Source organism: Crocodylus siamensis, chromosome 5, assembly GCF_052110815.1.
Source record: "Crocodylus siamensis isolate JL-2025a chromosome 5, ASM5211081v1, whole genome shotgun sequence".
NCBI classification, from domain to species: Eukaryota; Metazoa; Chordata; order Crocodylia; family Crocodylidae; genus Crocodylus; species Crocodylus siamensis.
The window spans coordinates 129831043-129855140 of NC_143399.1; the positions used below are offsets into that span (position 1 = coordinate 129831043).

Below are 24098 nucleotides of genomic sequence, written 5' to 3' on the forward strand. Positions count from 1 at the left end.
CACGATGAGTGACTGCCATCAATTACAACCCTCTGGGTCTGACCACGGAGCCAATTTCCCAGCCAGCGGATCGTGATGGAGCCAAGGCCACAAATGGCCAGTTTGACCAAGAGGTGATCGTGGGATACCAGATCAAAAGCTTTTTTGAAGTCAAGATATATGACATCAATCTCATCTCCCTCGTCCAGGTGATAGGTCACCTGGTCATAGAAGGAAATGAGATTGGTCAAACAAGACCTACCCGCAACAAACCCATGCTGGCTATCCCTTAGGATGTTAGCCTGGGCCAGTCCATCAAGGATGGCCTCCTTAATAAACTTTTCTAATATCTTCCCCAGGAAAGAAGTCAGGCTAATGGGCCTGTAGTTAGCCGGATCCACTCTCCTCCCTTTCTTGAAGATTGGCACCACATTGGCCTTCTTCCAGTCTTCGGGCACTACACCAGAGCGCCAGGAGTTTTCAAAGATCTGTGCCAGGGGCTGGGCTATGACGCTCGCCAGCTCCTTGAGTACCCTGGGGTGCAGATTGTCAGGGCCAGCTGACTTGAAGGTATCCAGCTTCTCAAGATGTTCCTTCACGAGGTCAGCATTTATGGAGGGTAGGGGATCCCCATCACCCGGATCTCCCTGTCCCATAGCAGGCATGGGCGTCCCGTGGGACTGATGAAAGACTGACGCAAAGTACCTATTTAATAGGTTGGCTTTTTCCTGGTCGTCAGTTGTCAGTTGCCCCATCTGGTTTAGCAGGGGTCCAACGTTGCCCTTGCTTTTCCTCCGGTTCCCCACATATCTGAAAAAGGACTTTTTGTTGTCCTTGATGCTTGAAGCTAGTTGGAGTTCAGTTGCAGCCTTGGCTTTCCTGGTTTGCTCCCTGCAGGACCGGACCAGCGCAGAATAATCCTCCTTGGAGGTGAATCCCATCCTCCATCCTTTGTAGGCTTTCCTTTTTAGCCGCAGGAGGTCTGCTAGGTCCCTGGAGAGCCAGGAGGGCTCCTGTGCCTTCTTGCTGCCTTTCCTCCATGTTGGAATAGATTTGGCTTGTGCATTGAGGATTGCTTCCTTGAGAAGCAATCACTCTTCTTGAACTCCCATCTCCCTGGGGTCATGGTCCCTAAGGGCCTGACTGACAAGCCTCTTGAGCTTGTCAAAGTCGGCTTTTCTGAAGTCAAGGACTTCTGTGTTGCTGACTGACTTGCCAGCTTTACGGCAGATGGTGAAGGTGATCAGCTCGTGGTCGCTGTCACCCAGCTTCCCATCGATCACTAGGTCGCTGATTAGTTCGTCCCCCGTAGCCAGTACCAGGTCGAGCAGCGCTTTGCCTCTCGTTAGCCCATAGACTTCTTGAGTCAGGTAGAGGTCATCCACGTACGAGAGAAAGCTTTGCGACCGCTCGGATTTTGCTGAGTGATCTTCCCACAAGATGTCTGGGTAATTGAAGTCACCCATGACAACCAAGGTCCTGGAGCAATTTAATAAGGATTAAACCCTGTGACACATACAGGCACCCTAAAAGTACTTTTATCCATATAGCCCTGGAAACAAAAGTCCTATATATCTCCATGCATAACTTCTTTGATGAAAATGAGAAGTTGAACTATTAATTTCATTTGCAACAAGAATTTTATAACAGAAATAATACTCCATCTAGAAATGAACAGAATTTACTTTGGTTGGGTTTTTATATATGATGTCTCCAATCAGGCAAGGAAAGGTTCTGGATAAATAAAGGAAGCCTAAGAGTTCTGCATCTTAAAAATGAAAGAAACGCAGAAGCCAATTACATGTAAGCAAACATAAAAGAAATTTGTTGCAAATCAAAAATGGATGTGTGTTTATTTAAGGTATCTAATTTCTATATGTAACATCAAGGAAGTCTGATATGGGAAAAGGTCATACCCCTAACCCTAATCCTAACCCTCACCAGGCCTCATCCCCTGCCTGCTCCCCCAGTCCCTCCTGAGTGCCCCCGAACCCCGCCCAATCTCCCACCCCCCACCTCCCATGGCTGCCTCGCCCACCCCCAGCTCTTTAAAAAACAAAAAAAAGGCCCCACTCACCAGATGCTGCCAGGCAGGGGAGTGATCCCCACTGTCCCTCACTGCTCCGTGCTGTAGGGGGGGCTCCGCTATGAGCCTCCATCCCTTACCCACTCTCCCAGCCCCACCCCATGGCTGCCCTGCCCAGCCCCAGCTCCCGGTTCTTTAAAAAAAAAAAAAAGCCCCCCCTTACCAGCTGCTGCAGTGGCCTCAGGGCTTCTGGAGGCTCATAGCAGAGCCCCCCACACAGCACAGGGCAGTGGGGGGTAGTGGGGCTCACCCACCTGCTTCGCAGGAGCCCAGTGAATGTGGGGCTTTTCTTCTTTTTTTTTTTTTTAAAGAGCTGGAAGCTGGGGCTGGTGGGGCTGCCATGGGGGGGAGGGGGCTGGGAGAGTGGGCAGGGTTTGGGGGGCAGTGGGGATCACCCCCTCTGCCTGGCAGCAGCTGGTGAGTGGGGGCTTTTTATTTATTTTTTAAAGTGCTGGGAGCTGGGGCAGGGTGGGGCAGCCATTGATGGGCTGGGAGAGCGAGCAGGGGATGGGGCCTGTCTAATTTGGAGATTCAGGACGATTTGGAAGTGGCCAAATCTCTGAATCAGATTCAGCCAAATCAATTTGGGACAGTGATTTGAATCACCGAATCAAATCACTGTCCCCTTAATTGGCTGAATTGGAATCAGAAACAAATATTAGCTGCTTCACACAGGCCCAATGAATACCAACAAGTAGGTTACATAATTGATGACAGCAGTAGAAAACAATACATCTCATTTGGACTTCAGACACAATATCTTATTTCACAGATGGAAAATAAAGAGCATACTGCATTATGTTTGGTAGACTATACCTTTTAGTCCTTACAGTATTATAAACTAGATAGACGGAAGAATAGGACTCCAACCTGAAAACAGTCTTTCTAATAAATACCAGAATTGTCCTCTTCATATTTTATAAGGTTTTTTTCTTTACTCCTCCCCAAAGCACACTATATAATCTGCTACAATTTCCAAGTTTCTGTGTTTCTGCCATACAGCTGCTGTGCTGCTGGCAGTAAACTGAATAGCTGCTCAGTAATTCCAGAGAAAAGTGAATGATCACTTTGCACCTCCAACATAAGGTTTAAATTTACAGTGTTTACACCACTGGAAATCATACAAAAATAATAATGCATCCTACATTATGCGTTAAATTAGTAGAAGCGTTACATAAATAAGGAAGTGTTTAAATAGCAACTTAATAAGTACATTTCACCTGGGCATTTACATAGGGCTGGAAATTGGTCTGGCATATAGCCTCACATATGGCCTTCAAGTGATGCCTTTACGTTGGTTTCTCCAAATGGCCGATCAGAACAGGGGAGGCTTCCAAGAATGTCATAACCCTGTTGCTTCAGTAAACTGTAAATAGGCAGCAAGAGGGCAAAATGCAAATCAGAAGAGAAACACAGCATGCTGTAATACACATCAATTCAGATGAGATTACAGAAAAATGGAGAGGGATCCATCAGTGTTCTGAGAAATAAAATGAATGTCTATGTACTTCATGAATGTTCACTCATATGTGTGTGCACATGTGCATGTATATGCAACAAAACACAGCTCCACCTCAGAAGAGGGAGATGATTTTCCATCAGAGATCTGTTTTCTATGAGAAAGGTTAAAGATAATTGACTTTGGTCTTTTCCATTACAAGCAGTGGACCATAAAAGAAATGAATCTCTAATGGTTTAGAAGTGCTTCATTGTCCAATTAGAATAAATCATTTTGTACTGGTTTGATAAGACCTGGAGAATGCAAAGGTTGTCTACATCAGATTTACCATAGTGTTTGAGGTATTTGGGAGTTTAGTCCTGGGGTTTGTAACTAATATGGTAAGTTTGTAACTAATATGGTAAGTTTTATTAATTGTAACAAAAGAGAGGTTTAAGACAAGGAGCAGATTGTGATGCCCAGGTGAAAAGTTAGATATCGGTGAAGGGGCAAATTCAGTTTAGACTGCACATTTCACTTTCTCATCAGCTTCCCTTCACCTTGAGAGATTCTTCCAGTAAGTGGAAGAGCTAAGAGCATATTATCAAAGGCATTTCAGAATGACAGAAAAGTTTAATAAACTGTTCACTAAATACAGAGGACATACAGAGGACACACAACTAAAAAACACAATCTATTTGTCTCTCCTTTTTCATTCAACAACGTCTACAAAATATATATATGTATTTTGAAATAAACACAATGTTGTGACCTTTCTTCTACAGAAAAATGCACATAACTTTGACTGGAGATCTAACTTTGGTGTTTTGTATGTTTCACCAGGGGTATATCAAGTACTCTGCTCTTTTTTATGGCTACTACAACAACCAACGGACAATTGGATGGTTAAAATACAGGCTGCCAATGGCATATTTCATGGTTGGAATTAGTGTATTTGGCTATAGCTTGGTGGTTGTTATAAGAACGTAAGTGAAGTTCTTCAGGGTTTTTTTCTTTTCTTTTTCTTTGACATTCATACAAACCTCTGTTGCATTTCAACTCTCCCCTCTATGGAACCTTGTTCAGATAGCAAATTCTTGTATTGACTTGGCACTCTCAGTCCAGTTTTTCTGTGGATCATGATCCATGTGACAAAAGCCATCCCAGTTGCCAACAAAAGCCCTTGTATGGCAGCTTGAGCAGAGACAACAAGGACAGAATTTGGAGACTGGAGGCTTCTTCTCCAGAGTATGTCTGGGACATAATGGGTCATTATTGAAAACCTTGCGCTGCAGCAGTCTGCATAAAATCCAGAAGTTCATTTTCAGGGCACTCCCTACCCCCCCCGACGTACGCGTGTGTGTGTGTGTGTGTGTGTGAGAGAGAGAATAGTACGTGGGGAAGAACCATGAAACATGAAGTCCTTGATTTTATGCAGACAGCTTCAGTGCTGCTGCTGCTGTGTGTGTATATACATGCAGTTATTACATTAATTTGAGTGTGTCGTGGTGTGTGTATACACACACATACATGCATACATTGTAATAATAGCAATTAACAATTGCACATCTGGAAACTTCTATTATTTTAATAACCTTGAGAGAGACTTGGGATTAGGGTCATTTAGTCCATCTAACTGTGCTAGTTCATGATGATCCTTGGAACTAAGCCCGTAGCTATTTTACCTACTGCATTCCCTCCCCCAAACACCTCATGCCTTGACTTTAATGTCTGCTAAGTCAAATGATATAAGGTCCTGCCCTATCCCCTTTGTTTTCCCCAAAAATGGACATTTCTAAGGAGGAATTACAGCAAGTGGCTGTGACACTACATAACAGGTGAAGTGGGAGTATTTAAGAGAATCCTGATTACTGAATAGACTGAGGTCTATTTCCACAATCCTGGCACTTTAAATGCTTCCATAAAAAGCAACAAGAGTTGCTGCTGTGAATAAGAGTACAGATCAGATCCAAACACTTAAGTATTGCAGAAACAGCCTCAAACCAGTGTGAACTATATAGAATAATAATGCTTTGCACTAATCTAATGACTTTGTAGTCAAGGATCTCAAAGCATTTCAGAGGAATTTAATTTAGGCTCCCAAACCATCTATGAAACAGATAATATTGCTCTCACTTTTCCCTTTACAGAAACCGAGGAAAAGGAAGCTTAAGTAACTTGCATAAGGTCACAGTGAAAGTGTATACAAATCAAGGGATAGACCTTCTATCTTTTGGCAATGCTCTATATGTCATAAATGTGAGACCATCCTTCCTCACAATAGGAAAGGGTACACAAAATTCATTTTTATTTTTATTGAAACAGGCCCGTTGCTCTTCATTGCACTTAAAATATTGAGGCTTTTGTTGAAGTGGGACATAAGGCTTTGCTATACATTTGCCATGAAAATGCAAAATCAGTACTCTTATCTCTGCTTGAGGAATTTATGCTGGAAAATTGAATGGCAGTTTAAAAAATATTTTTGGGATCAAACATGAAAGAGGAGCCAATCGAACACACATCTGTTCATGAACTGATTCTTTGGTTTCCTACAACTTCTTTAATCCAGCATTGTTTAGCCACTGATTCTCACTGGAATATTGTGTCGCTAGTATATCAGACAGCACCTGAGATTTGATTTTTTTTGAGTTAAATAACATGCTAAGAAGAGCTACTATTATTATGATTCATTATGAGTATTACCAAAGGAATTAGGAGCCATACTTACAGAACAAGACCCTATTCTCCTAGATATTGTATGACCAACTCCTCTCCTTTTCCACTTCGCTGAGGGTACTGTGAACCAATTAAACAGTAATGTATCCTTTTGTGATGAACAATTATTTTTCTCTTACATATGAAACCAGTCCTTCTTAAAAATAGCTGTCACAACTAGAGCCTCAGATCACAACCATCTTTATTTCTATACTAGCAAATTACCTGTCATGAATGATGGGGGGTGGGGGGAATGGAGCACTACACCCCAGCACCCCGTAGGGCTGCCACTCTGCCTCTGGCCCTGTACACCCCCCTTGTACACAGTCCCTTGCGTCTGGGACTGTGGGCCCCCCCACCCCCTACCACTCCCAGTGCAGCCCTGTGTGCCCTCCCCACCCCCTGCTGCTCCACCCTGCCCTGCCACCAGCTCTCAGGAATGGGTAGGGAGGGGAGTTTGCACACAGTGGTGGCTGCCAACACCCAGTGCCCTGTGCTGTGTCCAGCTGCACAGAACAGTCCCCCCTCCCTCTCTCCTTCCTCTCTCCCCACTGCCTCACCCTCTCTGCTGGCTGTTGTCAGAGCTGGGCGGCAGCAGCATTGGCAGCGGGGGGGGGGATGCTGCCACCGGAAACCACCCCCCATTCACCATCCCGTTCCTCTCCCTCCCTCCCTTCCTCCCCAACACGTCCCCCTCCCTAAGGGGGGAAGGGTGGGGACGAAGTGCCACTACCCACCATGCTGCACTGCCACCTGCCAGGAGCAGGGAGGGGGGAAGCTTGCTCTGCTGTCCCCGCTGCCAGCACCCCACACCACTGCTGCTTCCAAGGGGAGGCCTGCCCCCCATCCCGACCCTGCTCCTTGGAGGTGGCAGTGGTGCATGGTGCTTCTGGAATGACACTGGCCTCATCCCCTCGCTCTGTCCCCTCCATCATAGTGGCACTCTGCTGTGCCAGTCCGCATCCCTTGCATCCCCCTCTGCCGGAGACGGAGTGCTGCCATGATGGCAGGGATGAAGCTGGCCAATGCCACTGCTGCCTTCAAGGAGCATGGCTGGGTTGGGGGGCGGGGGGCAAGGACATCCCTTGGATGTGGCGATGACACCGGAGCAGGGGGATAAGGCCAGTGCTGCACTGCAAGCACGCCATGCTGCTGCCACCTCCAAGAAGCAGGGTGGGGGGACAAAGCCAGCATTGCTCCTCCCCTCCCCTCACCCCCAGCACTCTGCTATGCCAGTCTGTCCCTGCTGTCCCTCTCGGCCTCCGAAGTGTAGAGCTGGGGGAGGCAGGTTTAGGGTTAAGGCCCATTGTCATGGTGATGCTCCTCTGTGTGTGTGTGTATGTGTGTGTGTGTGTGTGTGTGTATATATATATATATCTGTGCAGAGCACTCTGATTGGTTGTTTCAGTCAACATTGTTATTGGCTGCCAAGACAACCAATCACAGTGCTCATAAAATGTTATGGGCAGACAGACTAAAGCTTTTATTATATTAGAATACATATATCTAGTGGCTGCTTAACCTGTTACAGACCAACACATTACAATTTGTATCCTCATGCAGGATGGCCCGCAATGCCAATGAAAGCACAGGTGATGGGGATGACAATGATTTCATTTTCAGCTGGAAAATGTTCACTAGTTGGGACTACCTCATTGGCAACCCAGAGACAGCTGACAACAAGTTTGCATCTATCACAACCAGCTTCAAGGTAAATGACATATTTCCTTGACAGGGAGCCTCATGCTTCTAGACATGCTGCTAGAATGTAGCTTAGCAGATTTTCAAAAGGAAAAAAAATACTTGGAATACTTATATGCCATCTCAAGGACAATTTAGGATGACATAATTCAACCCTTATTCTAGGCAATATACACTTGGTTGAACTCATATGCGTAGTTAAGAGATGTACCACCTTTATAGAATTGCTAGTTAATAGAATCAGCTGCTTATTTGAATCAGTATGGGAAAACCAAAACCATTTGTATATTATTACACATAAAAATCACTCATATTAGAATCACAATTTTTGGTTTTTGGAATCATTTTACCAGAGAAGCCCTGGGATTTTGCAGTTTTGTGAGAAACCCTCTGTAGGCTGGCAGAGTTCCAGCCTGGAGGGAGCGGGAGGAGGGTGGCCAGGCAGGGGGTGCCATGTGCATGTACATGCACGTGTCCTTAGTCAGCTTGGAGAGCAGCTCCAGCAGGTAAGGCGGGGGGGGGAGAATTGAGCCCTCTTAGGGAGGGATGGAGGGAGGGGGTTGGGCAGGACTGGGGAGTGGGAAGGGGCTGCAGGCAGTTTGACTGGGGGCAGGGGCCAGGCTCCCTGGCAACGTGCCCCCTGCATGCACAGGTCTGGGGACATGGGTCTTCCCCTGCCACTCCAGGAGTGTGTGCCATGCTAGGGACCTGGCCCCACCCCCTGTGCCAGAGCCCGCAGCGGGCAGCAGCATGTGGAGAGCTGGGCTCTACTCCACTGCAGCAGCCACCACTAGAGGAAGGGGGCTGTGGACCTGGGTCCCTGGTCTTGTAACCCTAGCAGTTGAGAGGGGGGCCCTCTGGTGGGCCAGGGGGCTGTGGCTGGGGGCAAGGGGCACCAGCAGGGCTGGGGAGCCTGCGGGGAGGAGGGGGAGTGAGAGGCACAAGCAGGGCCAGGGAGCTGTAGGGGAGGAATGAGTATCTGTGTTCTTAAAAAAAAAAAAAAAAAAAAAAAAAGGGTCTCCTTTTAATAGAATCATCCAGTTAATAGAATCAAATCACCATTTCCCGAAGTGATTCCAATAATAGCAATCCACTGTATATACTTCTGAAATTTCCTTTTAAGCACTGAATGAAAACTATCAGTTAGGGTCAATTTCCTGTTGAACTTTCTTTCTTTCCTATTAAGGATGAAGTAGGTTTAGGAAATTTGGATCTATATACTAATTTTCCTCATGGTCAAGAAAAAGATGATGCCCCCCCACAAAAAAAAACAAACCAACAACCCATAAGCAGTCCAGGCTTATTCCCTCCCTAACATTTTTTTTTTTCCTGCTGCATTAGAGTCTGTTTTAGAAATAAAACTGTGATTATAGCCACTAAGTCTATGCACCATCACATTATAGTTATTTCCTGGGCTTCTCCTTTCAAGACCTCTTGCTGCTCCTATTTTCTCATCTCATTTAAAATCCCCTTTGCTAAAATGAGACCCACCTGCCTGTCTGCCAGAAAGTTTCAGTAGGTTAACTCATAAGCCAAAATTCTACTTAAGTTACAGTGTCTTAAGCCTACAATGATTACATTAATTTGAACATGAATGGTGGGTGCCCCCAGTGGCTGGCGGGGCATGGCTGCACTGGCAATGGCAGGAGCATGGTGGTGGGAGCCCGGCGGCAGTAAGCACACAGTTCTCACAAACACCACTGGCACTGGGGCCAGTCAGGGGGGAGGGTGGCAAGCACTGACCACAGGTCAGCAACCACCCGCAGCAGCCAGTGGCGATCATGGACCCCCGCAGATGCTGGTGGCCTTTTTGCAGAAGGTGCACCGCCATGCTCAGAGGGTGCATGTGCACCCCCTATGCATCACTCCTGAATTTGCATGCATTGTTATTTTATACTGAATTCAGTTTTTCTGTTTAGCTGAGAACAGAATTTGACCTTTTTTAATTCCCAAGAAAGTTGCTATGGAAAAGAGCAATCTGTAAAAAGATCAACTATAGTTAATTTTAAAATGGCTATTTCAGCAGACAATTTTAACCAGTTTCCAAGGGATTTTTTTTTCATAATTCATTGCAAATCCAGAAATCAAGCAGAAAAAAGTCAGTTTCCAATAAAGGTCAGTTTACTTCCAAATCACATTTTTTCTCACTGAATGAAAACAGCAAAAACTTTAAGGGAAAGCTAAGCCAATCATTTTTTAACCTAAAAAGATAGGGGCAGGGTTTCTAGAATTTTCCAATTGGTAGTTTTTTGGTTAAGAAGCCATTTTTCATCAAATAAATATTTTGAGTGTGACCAATATTAAAAGATTTAGTTTGAAGTTAAGGACTCTATAATTGATATTGGATTCAGGTCAAAAGTTAAAATCCTAACTAATCAAAGTATCCATTAATCATTGTCTTTTCCTCCCACTATTTGGTGTGACTTGGTGTTGGAATATGTACTGATACCCAAACGCTTCTTTGCTCATATAAACAATAAAAATATATTCTATTGGAGATTATGCTACTTATTGATACTTCAGATTATGAAGTTTAATCAAGTAAACTTTGTAATTTAGTAGTTAATCATAAAATAGTTGAATTTTTGTTGTTAAAAGAAAACCTAGGAGAAGGAGAGAGGACACAAGTGCATCAAGTATAGATAAAACCAGGACATTTGATAAAACACATAAGCTATTTCCAACTGTTCTAGAGTTAGTGTTTACTCTGTCTCAGGAAAAAAATGCCACAGGTGGTTCAGGGATAGACAGAATGACTTATGTGAGTGACTTAATAAATTATTTAGTTTATAAAAAAGATTAATCATAGCATAAAAACTTTCCTTCACTGAGATAAAAGAAGGCTCTATAATCTATGTGAGAGAGGCATTTAACAGACTGATGGCTGTAACCTGAAGCTTGGCCAAAGCCCCCCACCAAATATCACTATGGATATTTGACACACATTTTTAAGATTGAGGCTAATTAAGCATTGAAACAAACTACTAGTGAAGTGTTGGATACTCCATCTCCTGATGTGTTCAAATCCAGATTGGATGTCTTTCTGGATATGCTTTAGTCAAGAACAAGTCATTGAGCTCAGTGATAATAGTGAAATGTAAGGACCCTATGTTTTAGATAAAATAATGTAATATTCTTTTCTGGTCTAAACCTGTGAATCTATGCACATACTACAATTCTTCACCTATTTAGGAGTCTATTGTGGATGAGCAAGAAAGTAACAAGGATGAGAACATTCATCTGAGAAGATTCCTTCGAGTTCTTGCAAACGTGCTCATCATTTGCTGCTTATGTGGAAGTGGTTACCTCATTTACTTTGTGGTGAAACGGTCTCAGACATTTTCAAAAATGCAAAACATTGGGTGGTATGAGAGAAATGAGGTAAGAATGGTTTGTTTCTGATTTTCTAGCTGGAGGGTTGTAGGCCTAAAATCCCATATCAAGACTGAGAGTAAAATTTTAAAAAGCACATAAGGCCATAACTAAATTGTCTGCCTGCTGAACGTGAAATTGTCATGAAAAACAAGCTCCACCCAATGCATAGCCAGTTAGGTAGCTTAAAAGAATTCTGAGTATTTGCCCTAATCCCACTCTCTGGTTTCTGAACAGTCTGTTTTACTTAACTGCTGAACTAGGACAGAGTCAAAGTGAACAGGCAAGGACTATTTCTTGGTGGATGGTCTGAGCATAGCAGCAAGCCAGGATAGACATGGCCTAAGTTATTTAACGCTTGAAGCAGGTCAATCAGATTTCAACACCTGCATCCTTTCAGCACTTTTGAAAATCCCCCTCCCCTACAATAGCTAATATTGACACACTGATTTGGTGAAGGATCCTTGGGTGTTAGAAGTGATCTCCACTTCAAACACCATCACCACCACCACCAAAACTGTTTAGCACATCATGGGCTCTTCAGCCTGGAAAAGTGCAGGCTCAGGGGTGATCTGGTGGCCACCTGTAAGTTTATCAGGGTTGTTCACCAGGATCTGGGGGAACGTCTGCTCACCAGAGCGCCCCAAGGGATGACTAGGTCGAACAGTCACAAACTCCTCCATGACCATTTCAGGCTGGACATAAGGAAGAACTTTGTTACTGCCCAAGCCCCCAAGGTCTGGAATAGACTGCCACCGGAGGTGGTTCAAGCACCTACTTTGAACGCCTTCAAGAGACATTTGGATGTTTGTCTTGCTGGGATCCTATGATCCTTGCTGACTTCCTGCCCCTGGGGCAGGGGGCTGGACTCGATGATTTTCTGAGGTGCCTTCCAGCCTTAATGTCTATGAAAATATTTATATCTTATAAGATCAAATTAGAAACAAACTCAAAAGCTAGACTTTTCAAAATACCTATAAAAATGTTGTCATAATCTGTTGATTCCCAGAAAATATTTTTGTTTTGATGAGTCAGAATTGTACAGATTAAAAAAAGAAGCCAAATCTAATCTCTGAGGCTTTTCTGGTGAGCATCCAAAACATCACTGCAATTCTCAAGAAGAGAATGGCACATTCCTGATGTCCAATTTCTGGTTAATTTTAACACTTTCTAAGGGATGAAGTAGAATAACCTATGAGTTAGTTGCTACCAGTGGCCAGAATAAGTGCAATTTCCTATGAATTCAATAGAAGTTACATATGTATAATCAAAGACAGAATATGTGAGGCATACCTGAAATAATATTGACTTCTATATTTGCCCCTACAGTCATTGTACTGTCAGTGCTTAAGTCATTCTTATCCATTATATTGAAAAATAAAAAATAAATATAGCATGTTTTCTTAAGCTTCAGAACAAAACTTTTTCTCCACCCTAGTCAGTAACGTGCTTAACATATGGAGATAGCAAGTAGATGGGGAAAAAAACATTGCATCTTTACTTGCACACACATACAACCATGCATTTGTATTTCATGCACAGGCAAAACGCCTGGTTTGGTTAATTATTCTGAGTGCCCTGGGCTCCCTTGGAAGGAAATGGGACTTCTAGGAGCTAAGTACTTCAAAGATTTCATGAAGGAAGAGTCCTCTGGCCTCATTCCTCTAATGTAACAACACAAACAACCAGGCTTATCCCAGGGTATTAAGTACTTCAGAGATTTCATGAAGGAAGAGTCCTCTGGCCTCATTCCTCTAATGTAATAACACAAACAACCAGGCTCATCCCAGGGTATTCAGCCTTTTGGACTGTAGGAGGTACAGTAGCCAAATAAGATTAATCAGAAAATGAACTTCTGATAACTCAAACATGTTCAGAAAGCTGTCGGACCCCAACCACTTGCTGTTCATTGTCATTTGCTTGAAACTGTTTTTCTCATAGTTGGAAAGAATAGAGATGAGTTTGGCCATATACAATCACAGGATCGGTGTCGTCCTGGCAAGATGTGGGCAGCGGCGTACCCCAGGGGTCAGTACTTGGCTCAGTGCTATTCAATATCTTCATCAACAATCTGGATGAGGGGGTGAAAAGCTCATTGGCCAAGTTTGCATACGATACCAAGATAATGGGGTTGCATGGACACACCTGCAGATAGGCTGCAGATACAAGCAGACCTGGACAGGCTGGCATGTTGGGCAGAATGGAACCAGATGAGGTTCAACATACAGAAATGCAAAAAGTGCTGTATCTGGGAAGGAAGAACCCCCAGCACACCTACAGGCTGGGCATTGCTAACCTGATCAGTACCACAAACAAAAGGGAAATGGGGGTAACAATAGACCCCAGCATGAATATGAGCCAGCAATGCAACGCAGTAGCCATTAGGGCCAACAATATCTTGGCATGCATCAATTGGTGCATCTCCAGTAAAACCAAGGAAGTGATTCTCCCGCTTTACTCAACATTTGTGCAGCCGCCGCTGGAGTATTGCATCCAGTTCTGGGCGCCACATTTCAACAAGGATGTGCTAAAGCTTGAGACAGTCCAGAGAAGGGCCACATGGATGATCAGGGACTTGCATGGCAAGCCATACCAGGAAAGGCTGAGGGATCTTGCACTCTTCAGCCTAAAGAAAAGAAGGCTGAGAGGGGACTTGATTGCGGTTTACCGCTATATCAGAGGCGTACATTAGGGGCTCGGTGAACAACTGTTCACCAGGGTGCTCTGGGGGAAAACTAGAAACAACGGCCACAAACTCCTGGAAGATAGTTTCAGGCTGAACATTAGGAAAATCTTCTTCACAACTAGGGTGTCCAGACTATGGAACAAGCTCCCCCCAGAGGTGGTGCAATCATCTCCCCTAGAGATGCACTGCGCCACTGAAAAGCTGAGCCAAGTCACCCGGAGCTGTGCTGTGGCTGCCAGCCAGACTCTGTCAGCAGGATCACCACTGTTGCAGCCCCAGGAGGCCGCCAGGACCTCAGGTAAGGCTTCAGGGGCCAGCACAGTGCTGGGCCCAGCCTCCCCTACCACCCCTGGGGTAATTTGCTGTGTGCCAAAGCACGCGTTGCATGGGTGTTCCCTGGGGACAAGAAGCATCAGTGCAAGGGCAAACTGCTGCTGCTTGTCCCTGGGGCACCAAACATCCACATTCATCTGCACATGGCTATATGGTCCAACTGCATCAGCACAAACTGCTGTTACTGAATTTCCTAAGATACAGTGATGGAGAATTGTTTGCAGATGCTGAAAAGTGTTGCTGTTTTGTTCTTCATTAGAAATAGATCTTACTGCCTTAATTTGTGAAATGCTGTCATGCCTAAATGCTGATAAGAACTCCAAATAGCAACATCACTGTTCTTTCTACTAACCACTATAACTTCATTTGACAGGTTGAAATTGTGATGTCTTTGCTAGGAATGTTTTGTCCTCCACTGTTTGAAACCATTGCTGCCCTGGAGAATTACCATCCTCGCATTGGACTGAAATGGCAGCTGGGACGGATCTTTGCTCTGTTTCTGGGGAACCTCTATACCTTTTTACTGGCATTAATGGATGATGTCAATGAAAAGGTAAGATAAAACAGAAAAACTGGATTCCTAATAGATTTTAGAATACAACATGCATAAGATCATAATTCTTATAACTACCATGATCCAAAGGTTCACTTGTGATGTTATATGAATGAAATGTTTATATTTAAATGTATATAAAACTACTTAGCAGTCACTTATTTACAACAAATGGTTGTATTGGTGCCACACATTTATAATGCAGCCCTTCATTATTAAAAACAAGAGTTTTTAAAGCATGTTTTGCAACTTGAGAAATGACTAACCTGAGCAACCCTGCTGAGTCTATGTAGGCTACCAGCCTGAAAAAAAACAACACCACCTTTTTGTCCTCTGTCATTACTGAATATTAGAACAATTTGAATATTATTTTTTATTTGATAGTTGTTATTAATGCATTCCCTTCTATTTAGTTTATACACCTCTGTTCGAGCTTTGCTGGAAGGTTAAATGCATATAAAGAACAGGTGTTTTATGGATACACTGAAATGCACTTGATTATAAAATGAAGAGTAAGAGATAATCAAAATAGCTTGTTCTACCCTGAAAAACAATACGCAAAGTGAATAAAGGTTCTTACAAGATAAATCAGTGAAGACTTCCTCTGAACACTTGTAAAAAACACACACAACTATTCAATTTTATCTGTTCACGAGAGGCCAGATTCTCATGTCTTCAGAAAGGTGAATACAAATGTTGATCCACTTGTAATCCCTTTCACATCCATAAGAAAATCTGTGGATTACACTGGTATTGAGTATCAGTAGGGGAAATGAATTAGGCTTAATATGAGCACTACAATAGTAGGTATTGAAAAGGCAAACTGTTATTAATTCCAACATGATTTCTAGATTTTTCAGGTTATCTGTAATCTGTTGAAAAGGATTTTCATCAAGTGCAAACTCCCTCCCTTTCCTGCAATACAGGAATGATTGATGGGTTATTACCTAAGCCCTATGAAAGATACCCAGCTCTTTTAATCAGGCAGTTTATATTATCTCCATTTTACAGATTGTGAAATTAAGGCATAGAAAGAAATGATTTATCTGAGGTGATACAACAGGCTAGTGGTAGAGCTGGGACCCAAGTCCGAGTCCAGAGCTTTCAATGGAGGAATTGCTGCATCTCTTCCCAGTTGAACCTCTGAGTTGCTGTGTTGAGCAAAGTTAATGGTTTCCTGAGATGTCACGATCCATTAGGTCAGAGGAGACTGTTCCACCTCCTGATTTAAGAAGTAGAATGAAATTGTGAATCCATAGGCTTCATCTCTGATAGCAGTCAAGTTAGGAATGGCACCTTCATGCCATGCCGGTAGCCACATTAGAGAGAAAATGAAATGCCTGTAGCTTGGACCTGTTTGAATTCAGGCTGGAGAGTGCATTTGGCCACCATGGAAGTGTTTTCTGAGCTTCTGGGTTAATTTGGACCCATTGGGATGTTTTCAACCGGATATATTTCTTCTGTTTTAGCTAACTGAAGAAGATGTAATAAAGAACATAACACATTGGACCCTGCTTAATTACTATAACTCATCTGCAGTCAAAAATAGTACATTTAGTCCACCTCCTATTGACCCAGCAGATGTGCCAAGAGGACCTTGTTGGGAAACAACTGTTGGCATTGTAAGCAATCTGAGGATCTTGGATAAGAAATTTTTTTAAAGTTTCTGGTGTGATTATTTTTTTATGTATGCTGGTAGAAGCACTGCCATGCAGCACACAGTCATGATTCTGAATCCCTCCCAAGAGCTCAATAATTTCAGTTGCCACTGTCATTAAAAGGAGATACAGGCATTCATCATTGCACAGAATGAAACTCTTGGAAAGGAGGCTGGTCCTATTGAAAGCGTATGGCATGTCAGGAGACTTGATCCATATTCTTCTCTCTCTTACCAACTCAATGTTTTGTTGAAACTATTTAATGTGAAATTTTCAGAAATGGCAATCACTTGAATGTTGACTTTGTGTGTGTTCCAAATTGTTTGGTTTTCATAAACACTAGCCACCTAGTTAAAGCTCTTTCTGGTTACTTCAGTCTGTTACATAAACCTTATTACCAGATTGTACATTACTATATTAAAGAGCTATTTTAAATAACATTGTTCACAACGTGTCACCTTTCACCCAGTAGGTAATAAAAAAAGTAGATATAGTGCTATGTGGGAGGCTCTGAATCAATCGACAAATTGAAAAGAAGTATTAGGAAAACTTGTTCAAGAAACTGGAATTCATATAATGACAATTCATATGGATGAGCTACATGGGCAAAATGCATTATCATGCAGAGAATTCTGTGAACAAGTTTGCTATACTGTAATCTTAGATTATCACCGGGTCATATCCTGCTCCAATAACCTTAAATTACAACACATATTCACAACAGATCAATGGAGAATATCCCCTTTATATGTGCCACTTAAAATATAGTAGCTAATTGTTCTTTCTTTGTGTTCAACTACAGGAGTTTGTGAGGCTCACTGTGTCTGACATTCTGGTGACTTACGTAACCATCCTTGTGGGAGATTTCCTCCGTGCTTGTTTTGTTAGATTTATGAACTACTGTTGGTGCTGGGATCTGGAGGCAGGATTTGTAAGTCAATGTCTTATATAGACTAGAAAATAAGTATTTTCTACTTTCTACTTTATCTGAAGTTTGGGGTGCTTTCAGCATGGCATTTAGGACAAGGTTGAGTCAGGACTTCAAAGCACACCACAACAAACCTACCACACTTTTACCTTAGGTCTATTTTTCTTGTTTGTTGCTCATCCATTCCCTTTCCTCTGTTATTGCACCTTTAAGGGGGAGAGAAGGGCAAGGAGGGAGTGAGGGGGTGGGATTTTGCCTGAGCCTGAGCTATAGTGCTTTATCCTTGCTACCACTTTGAACTTTTATCCTGTGATAGAATTTGGAGATCTACACAACCTGAAGAAACCAGACTATGCATTAGGGGTGTGCGAAGCAGGCCCTATTTGATTTGGATTTGGCCTGAATCAGGAACAGTGATTCGGTTCATCGATTCAGATCGCTGTCCCTGATTCGATTCGGCCAGATCTGAATATGAAGATTCAATGCTGATTCAGAGAATCGGTGATTTGGACATAGACACAGCTTTAAAAGTTTTCTCTACATACCTTCAAGTCGCAGGCACGGCTCGTGATTGCTGCGATGCTGGGGCGCATGGAGCGTCCCACAGGAGTGTAGGGGGGCCGGTGGCGAAACTGGAAGTGCTGGGGAGTGAGCTGGGGGGGCCCCCTGTGCATCCCCGGCTGGGTGATTGGCCTCAGGGAGACCCCGGGTGCCCCCTGGGCCCAGGAGGCACCAGTCACCGAGCTGGGAGGGCGTGGAGGCCCCCCCGCATGCTCCCTAGAGGACCTGGAAGTGGACCACAAGTGCTTCTGGTCCGCTTCAGGGTCTGCTGCTGACCACACTGGGGACCCCCCCGTGCTTCTGTGGGACACTCCACATGCCCCAGCATTGCAGCACTCACAAGCCCCTGCTACCTAGAGGTATGTAGAAAAACATTTAAAGCTGCCTCTATGTCCAAATCTCCAAATCTTTCCCAATCACTACAAATCGATGCAGAGAGTTTAAAGGGTTCTCTGATTCAATTCGGGTTTAGAGATTCAGCTACTGAATCAGGCCAAATCTCCACCCAATCAAATCGGGAACCAAAGCTTTGCACAGCCCTACTATTCATGGCTCCTCCTCCAGTTGCTAGTGCTTATGAAATTTCCTTTTCTGAGAATCATTTTTCTCCCAGGCCACAACCCTGTTCCTGATTTTCTCTCTCTTTGTTAGATGCACTTGACTTTCCTGGATGCTTTCGTCAAACAGCCTCTGAGAATGCTATTTTGGCATTTCTTTTATGCTTTGTGGCTGCTTCACGAGATGCCTTTAACAAAGTAATGCAGATGCCTGTAGGTCTTTTTTGTCCCCAAGGCCTGTTTTGCTAAATAAAACCCACTCCTTTTACATCCGTTGTCTGTTTCAGTGATATTTAACAAGTGCTGCTTGTAGGGCTTATTTTATGCCTTCTCCTTTTCTCCCTGGCCCTGATAGTCACAGTCAGGTTGCAAGGTCATTTTTCAACCATAAATCACATTCCAAATTTAATCACAAGCTTAACAGGTGAAACTGGCTAAGGCCTTGGGGCCTAATCCAGTTCTGTGGAAATTCTGTTGGAGTGGAATGAAGCCCCTGATTATCAAGGACTAAGTTGTGGCTTCAGGCAGCAGTCTCCATTAGGGGAAGACACTGCTTTCTCCTCATGGCCCTGAACCGTGCACACTGTGCTGTATAGAAGCTTGATACTGGAACAATATGTTTCTCTCAGCTAAAAAGCAGAACCTATAGTTTTTATAACTCCAAAATGGTACAAAATCCAAAGCAAGTCCTTTTGAAAGTCTGCATGTCTACTTAGTTAAATCTCCCCTCTTCCTTCTTTTCACACCTCCCTGAACATCCTACTTTCATTTGGTTCCTACCATACTAGTCCTCATAGGACAGGCAACCCTCACGGTTTCTGAGCTAGCTAAGTAACATCGGGAAAAAAAATCTTGCAAAAAGCCTTGTTCTTAAAATACAGCCTCCCCAGTTTCTATTAAAAAGCTACAGGAACTGCTGGTAATCGTCCATACAAATCCAGTATTTGGGTCGATACCATTAATGTTCATATTTTTCTGTCACAGATTGTGAACATGCCCTTGATGCAACCTTGCCTACTAATTTGAAAGTGCCCAAAGCTAAAATTGACCACAAGACAGCAGCCTACGAAGGTTGCAGCTATTTCACTGAAACAAAAAGCCACCTGGGTGAACAGCAATATATTAGAGATGGACCAGAACCACAAGTGTATGCTGTGCCCATTTTGTCCAAAACTGTGTGCATTTGGATAAACAAAACACCAGTCTAAGCCAATCCTGGTACTCCAAAAATACTTTCTCTCATACATACATTATATGAGAGAAATATTTGTGAAATATTTTTGAAGATATGAGAGAATGTGTGTGTTTGTGCGCACGCACACACACACGTATATACACACGTGTGTGTATGTATGTATATGTATATATGTGTGTGTGTGTGTGTATATACACACGTACATACATTTTCCAAATTTTATATATTCCCCAAAAATATTTTATAAAACCAGCTTCAGTTTTGCCATCTGTTTTAAATCTTGACTTAACAAAATACTGTTGCTGTGAAATGAATGGAAATCACAAGCATTTAAAGTTGTTCTCCCTTATGTCTGAGACCAAGCCTTCTGAATCAATGCCTGTTGTAGGACTGCTGTTCCTCTGGTTCCTACATAGAAAAAATATGTGGGAATGTCATCTGTACATAAACAAAACAATATTGCTCACCCTACTTGGGCTGCATGTAGCATTTTGCCGGATAGATTTCTCTTGCCCACCTTCCCCTCTTTTCCTGCCTCAACCCACTTACATTACAGCAGAAAACAGTGCTTCACAGTAGGTTTTTCTAAAAAGAATCGTACACACACTGAGAAAAGACTAATTAGTTCATCTGTTTCATTTTACACTACAACCCCTTTGTTAGTCAAGATGAGGGTTATTCCTGTGCATATTCTTCAGTTGCTTATCCTTTCCTTTTTTTAAAATGTCCCAAGAACAGAGGCTTTTGCCACGGCCCTTTAAAGATCAATGCTATATTCCAGTAAGATTTTAAAATATTTGCCCATTGTAAACTTCAGCACTCTTGACTTGCATAATATAGCAGTAAAGTCATTTGACCTTTAGGTTTTTGCATAATTCAGAACAAAACAGCATCACACAAGTCATGCCACAATCTCCTTCAGAAACATATCTTTCTCTCCACTTTTACCCAATCCTTATCTGTAAACTAAGTGGGAATGGATGTAGCTGGGAAATCTTCACATTCAAACTTGTCAGAAATGTAAACAAGAAATGCTTTGCCAGGATGAAACCAAGCCAGTGGCTAGATACCCCATCCAGGGCGCATCTACACATCACCCTATGGCAATGTCGTTACTGCGCTGTGCTTTAGTACTTTCTTTTGGAAGTACTAAAGCATGGTGCATTAACCACCCGTACTGCACCGTACACACAGCGCACAGTTATTTTTAGTTGCTACTTTGCTGTAGTGGCGTGCTAAAACAGGGGAGCACACTGATACAGCAAAGTAGCTGCTGGTGATGTGTAGCTGCATGTAATTGCTATGTCACTATAGTACATTGCTATGGTGACGTAGCGCATCACTGCGGCGATATAGCATGAGGTGTAAACATGCCCCCAGAGAAGAAAAAAAAATCAGTCCCGCAGATACAGGCTCGTTCATCGTAGCTGGTTTTATTAACACAGAAGACTTGAAAACCAAACACTTGAGAAGCACCCCCAGCAAATCAGAAGAGGAAATAGCCAACAGTGCATTAGTTTCCCCCTTTGTTTTCCTAGCTCCATATCAAATCGTTTGGGCAATAGAAGTAGAACATGAGAGCACCTTGAAATATCTTATCTGACTAGGCAGGCCGTTTTACACCTTGCCACAACAAGCATCAGAATATTTATTGCAAAATTATTTTCACCTCTTTTTGTATAGCCCTCTTATGCTGAATTTGATATCAGTGGCAATGTGTTGGGCTTGATCTTCAATCAAGGAATGATCTGGTAAGATACCTTTTTCCATGTATAGCCTTTGAGCAGAAGGTCTTTAATGGTATTATGTAACCATAAGATTAGCAATGCGGCTAGAATTTGAAAACTAGAAGTATCGATTTTTGTATTTTGTTAAAAAGTACTATTCCTTGTTATGAAACAGGTAAATACGATTACAACCCAGTCCTCAGATACAAAGTAAAAAATATTTGGCACACTTTAGATTAAAAGAACAAGAGGCACAACTCAGTGGATGTTTGTTGCCCATCTGAAGGACGCACAAGTGACAATAACATCTCTTGTCTTAGCTGCATTGGAAGCAATGACAGGGTCACCCCTCGAGTGAGCAGAGGGGTCTAATCTGCTCTAGTGTGAAGTGGCTTCCATTTTGTTCATGCAAACAGATGTTTCTGCATTTCTTATACTCCATTTGTACTCAGTGGCCATATCTACATGAGCAACGAGCTGTGAAGTTGTTACTGCATAGTCATTTAGTACTTGCACAAGTACTAAATGACTGCATAGTACCTGGCATTACTGCACAGTACCATTGCCACATGGTTTTTTTTCAGATGCTACTCAGTAGCAAGTCTGCTGTGCAGTAGCTCATTGTTACTGCTCAGTAACATCTCATGTAGATGCACCCAGTTTGTATATTCAAGCTTTTTTTCTCAGCTGTAAGGGCTAGATTGTTTTTTAACAATTAAAAATCTCAAACTACTCAGAAATATTCTCACAAAACAAAAGGTTGTTAGGAAATGTCCATCCCCTGTGAGCCTGAACCACATCTTCTTCTATAGAATCCAAGGCAGGGACCCTGGACTGGCCCAGACCTTAGTGTCTGGGGCTTCCAGGGTTTCCCAGCTCTGGGACATACTCGTTAAGTGAACTGGCGTAAGGTCAGGGATACCAAAATTATAAGGCTCATGAGTCAGGGGCACTAACCATGGCAGTGTTTCCTAGTTCCTGACTCCAAACACAGTCACTTACTAATATCCTAGACAGCTTTTCTGGTAAACTGTTATTAGCAGAGGTGTCACCTTTGTAGCCTGAAGAACATATTTTAGTTTGAAAACACTGTGTAGTCAGGTTTTCAAAAGCCTGTTTTCTTAAAATTTCTGGCTCATGGGTAAACCACTTTTAATATATATGAACTGGACTGAAAGCAATTAAAAAAAAGATCATTGGATTTAGAAGTGATATCCTGCTTTTCAGACAGGTGCAATTTTGATGTACTTGCATATCTACACTGGGCTTTAGCCCAGCTATAGGTGGATGGATATTCATCCAGGATTTGAAACTTCTCCTCTGAGTGAGTGAGGGGATAAGAGTAACACTGGCTGACACCATTTCTAGGATGTGGTTTGGTTAGATTCCATTTGCAAACATACTCTATAACTATGCTAACATATGGCTTGCAGCTCTTAAAGCAAATGACCCTTCTGATTTTAATAAACAGCAATTTCTCTTCCTCCTTTTCTTTCTAGGATGGGATCCTTTTATGCACCAGGGCTTGTTGGTATAAATGTGCTGCGTTTATTAACCTCCATGTATTTTCAATGCTGGGCTGTTATGAGTAGCAATGTTCCTCATGAGCGTGTTTTTAAAGCATCCAAATCCAACAATTTTTATATGGGACTCTTACTACTCATCCTGTTCCTAAGCCTACTCCCTGTGGCCTACACCATAATGTCCCTCCCTCCTTCCTTTGACTGTGGACCATTCAGGTATGACCAAAACCCACAAAAAAAGATTTATTTAAAACAAAACAAAACTTTGTTGCTGACTGTTAAGAAGTTATTATTCAGTGGTGACTGGACAACGCTTTCAGTTTTAGTCACATTATAATCTTCTTTAGAGTATAAAGAAAAGCTACAAGCTGTGATTTGGAACCAATAGTGAATGGGGTGGGGCAGGGCAGGTTACTTACTCCTAGGAGGAACTTACTCCTAGTTTTTGTCTGCTGTCTTCCAGTGATATTATCTTTCAGTGAATTCACTTTATTCAAGCACTAGCTGCCTTCAATAGCAAAACATTACTGGGGAAACAGGGGAATTTAGGTTGGGAATTAGGCGGGTGGTCAAGCATTGAAACAGGCTACCAAGAAAAATTGTGGAATCTCCATCCCTGGACAATTTCAAGAGGAGGTTGGACAGACATTTGGCTGGGATGGTTTAGTCGATATGATCCTGCTTTAAGCAGGGGACTGGATTAAATGACCTTATGTGGTCCCTACCAGCCCTACTTTCCTATGATCTCATGAAACTCCTACACCTGGATTAACAGAGCAATCCACTCTCATTGGATTGTGTAACACTTACCTAGTGTACACTTTTGTCTGACTCAGTGAGTGCATCTACACTAGATGCTAACTGTACAGTAGTCTAATAACACTGCAGTAGTGCTGGTGCACGGGTTTTTACAGACACTAACTGTGCAGTAGCCTAATACTACTGCACAGTTAGCATCTGTAAAGACCTGTGTGTCAGCACTACTGTACAGTAGCACCAGTTATTGCACATTGTTTTAGTACTTGGTTATGCAAGTACTAAATTTAATGCGCAGTAACTATGGTGCATTAATGAATGTGTAGACAC

The 24098-nt window shown here is 42.9% G+C and overlaps 1 protein-coding gene across 1 annotated transcript in view; it reads left to right on the plus strand.

Moving 5' to 3' along the window:
* Positions 1–24098, plus strand: part of TMC2 (transmembrane channel like 2) — a 76212-nt gene that overhangs the window by 21073 nt on the left and 31041 nt on the right. The window contains exons 8-15 of the mRNA XM_090048849.1: positions 4347–4489; positions 7782–7929; positions 11112–11300; positions 14684–14863; positions 16333–16485; positions 17324–17452; positions 21446–21513; positions 22989–23228. Coding sequence (XP_089904975.1) covers positions 4347–4489; positions 7782–7929; positions 11112–11300; positions 14684–14863; positions 16333–16485; positions 17324–17452; positions 21446–21513; positions 22989–23228 — 1250 coding nt within the window. The remainder of the gene's footprint in view (positions 1–4346; positions 4490–7781; positions 7930–11111; positions 11301–14683; positions 14864–16332; positions 16486–17323; positions 17453–21445; positions 21514–22988; positions 23229–24098) is intronic.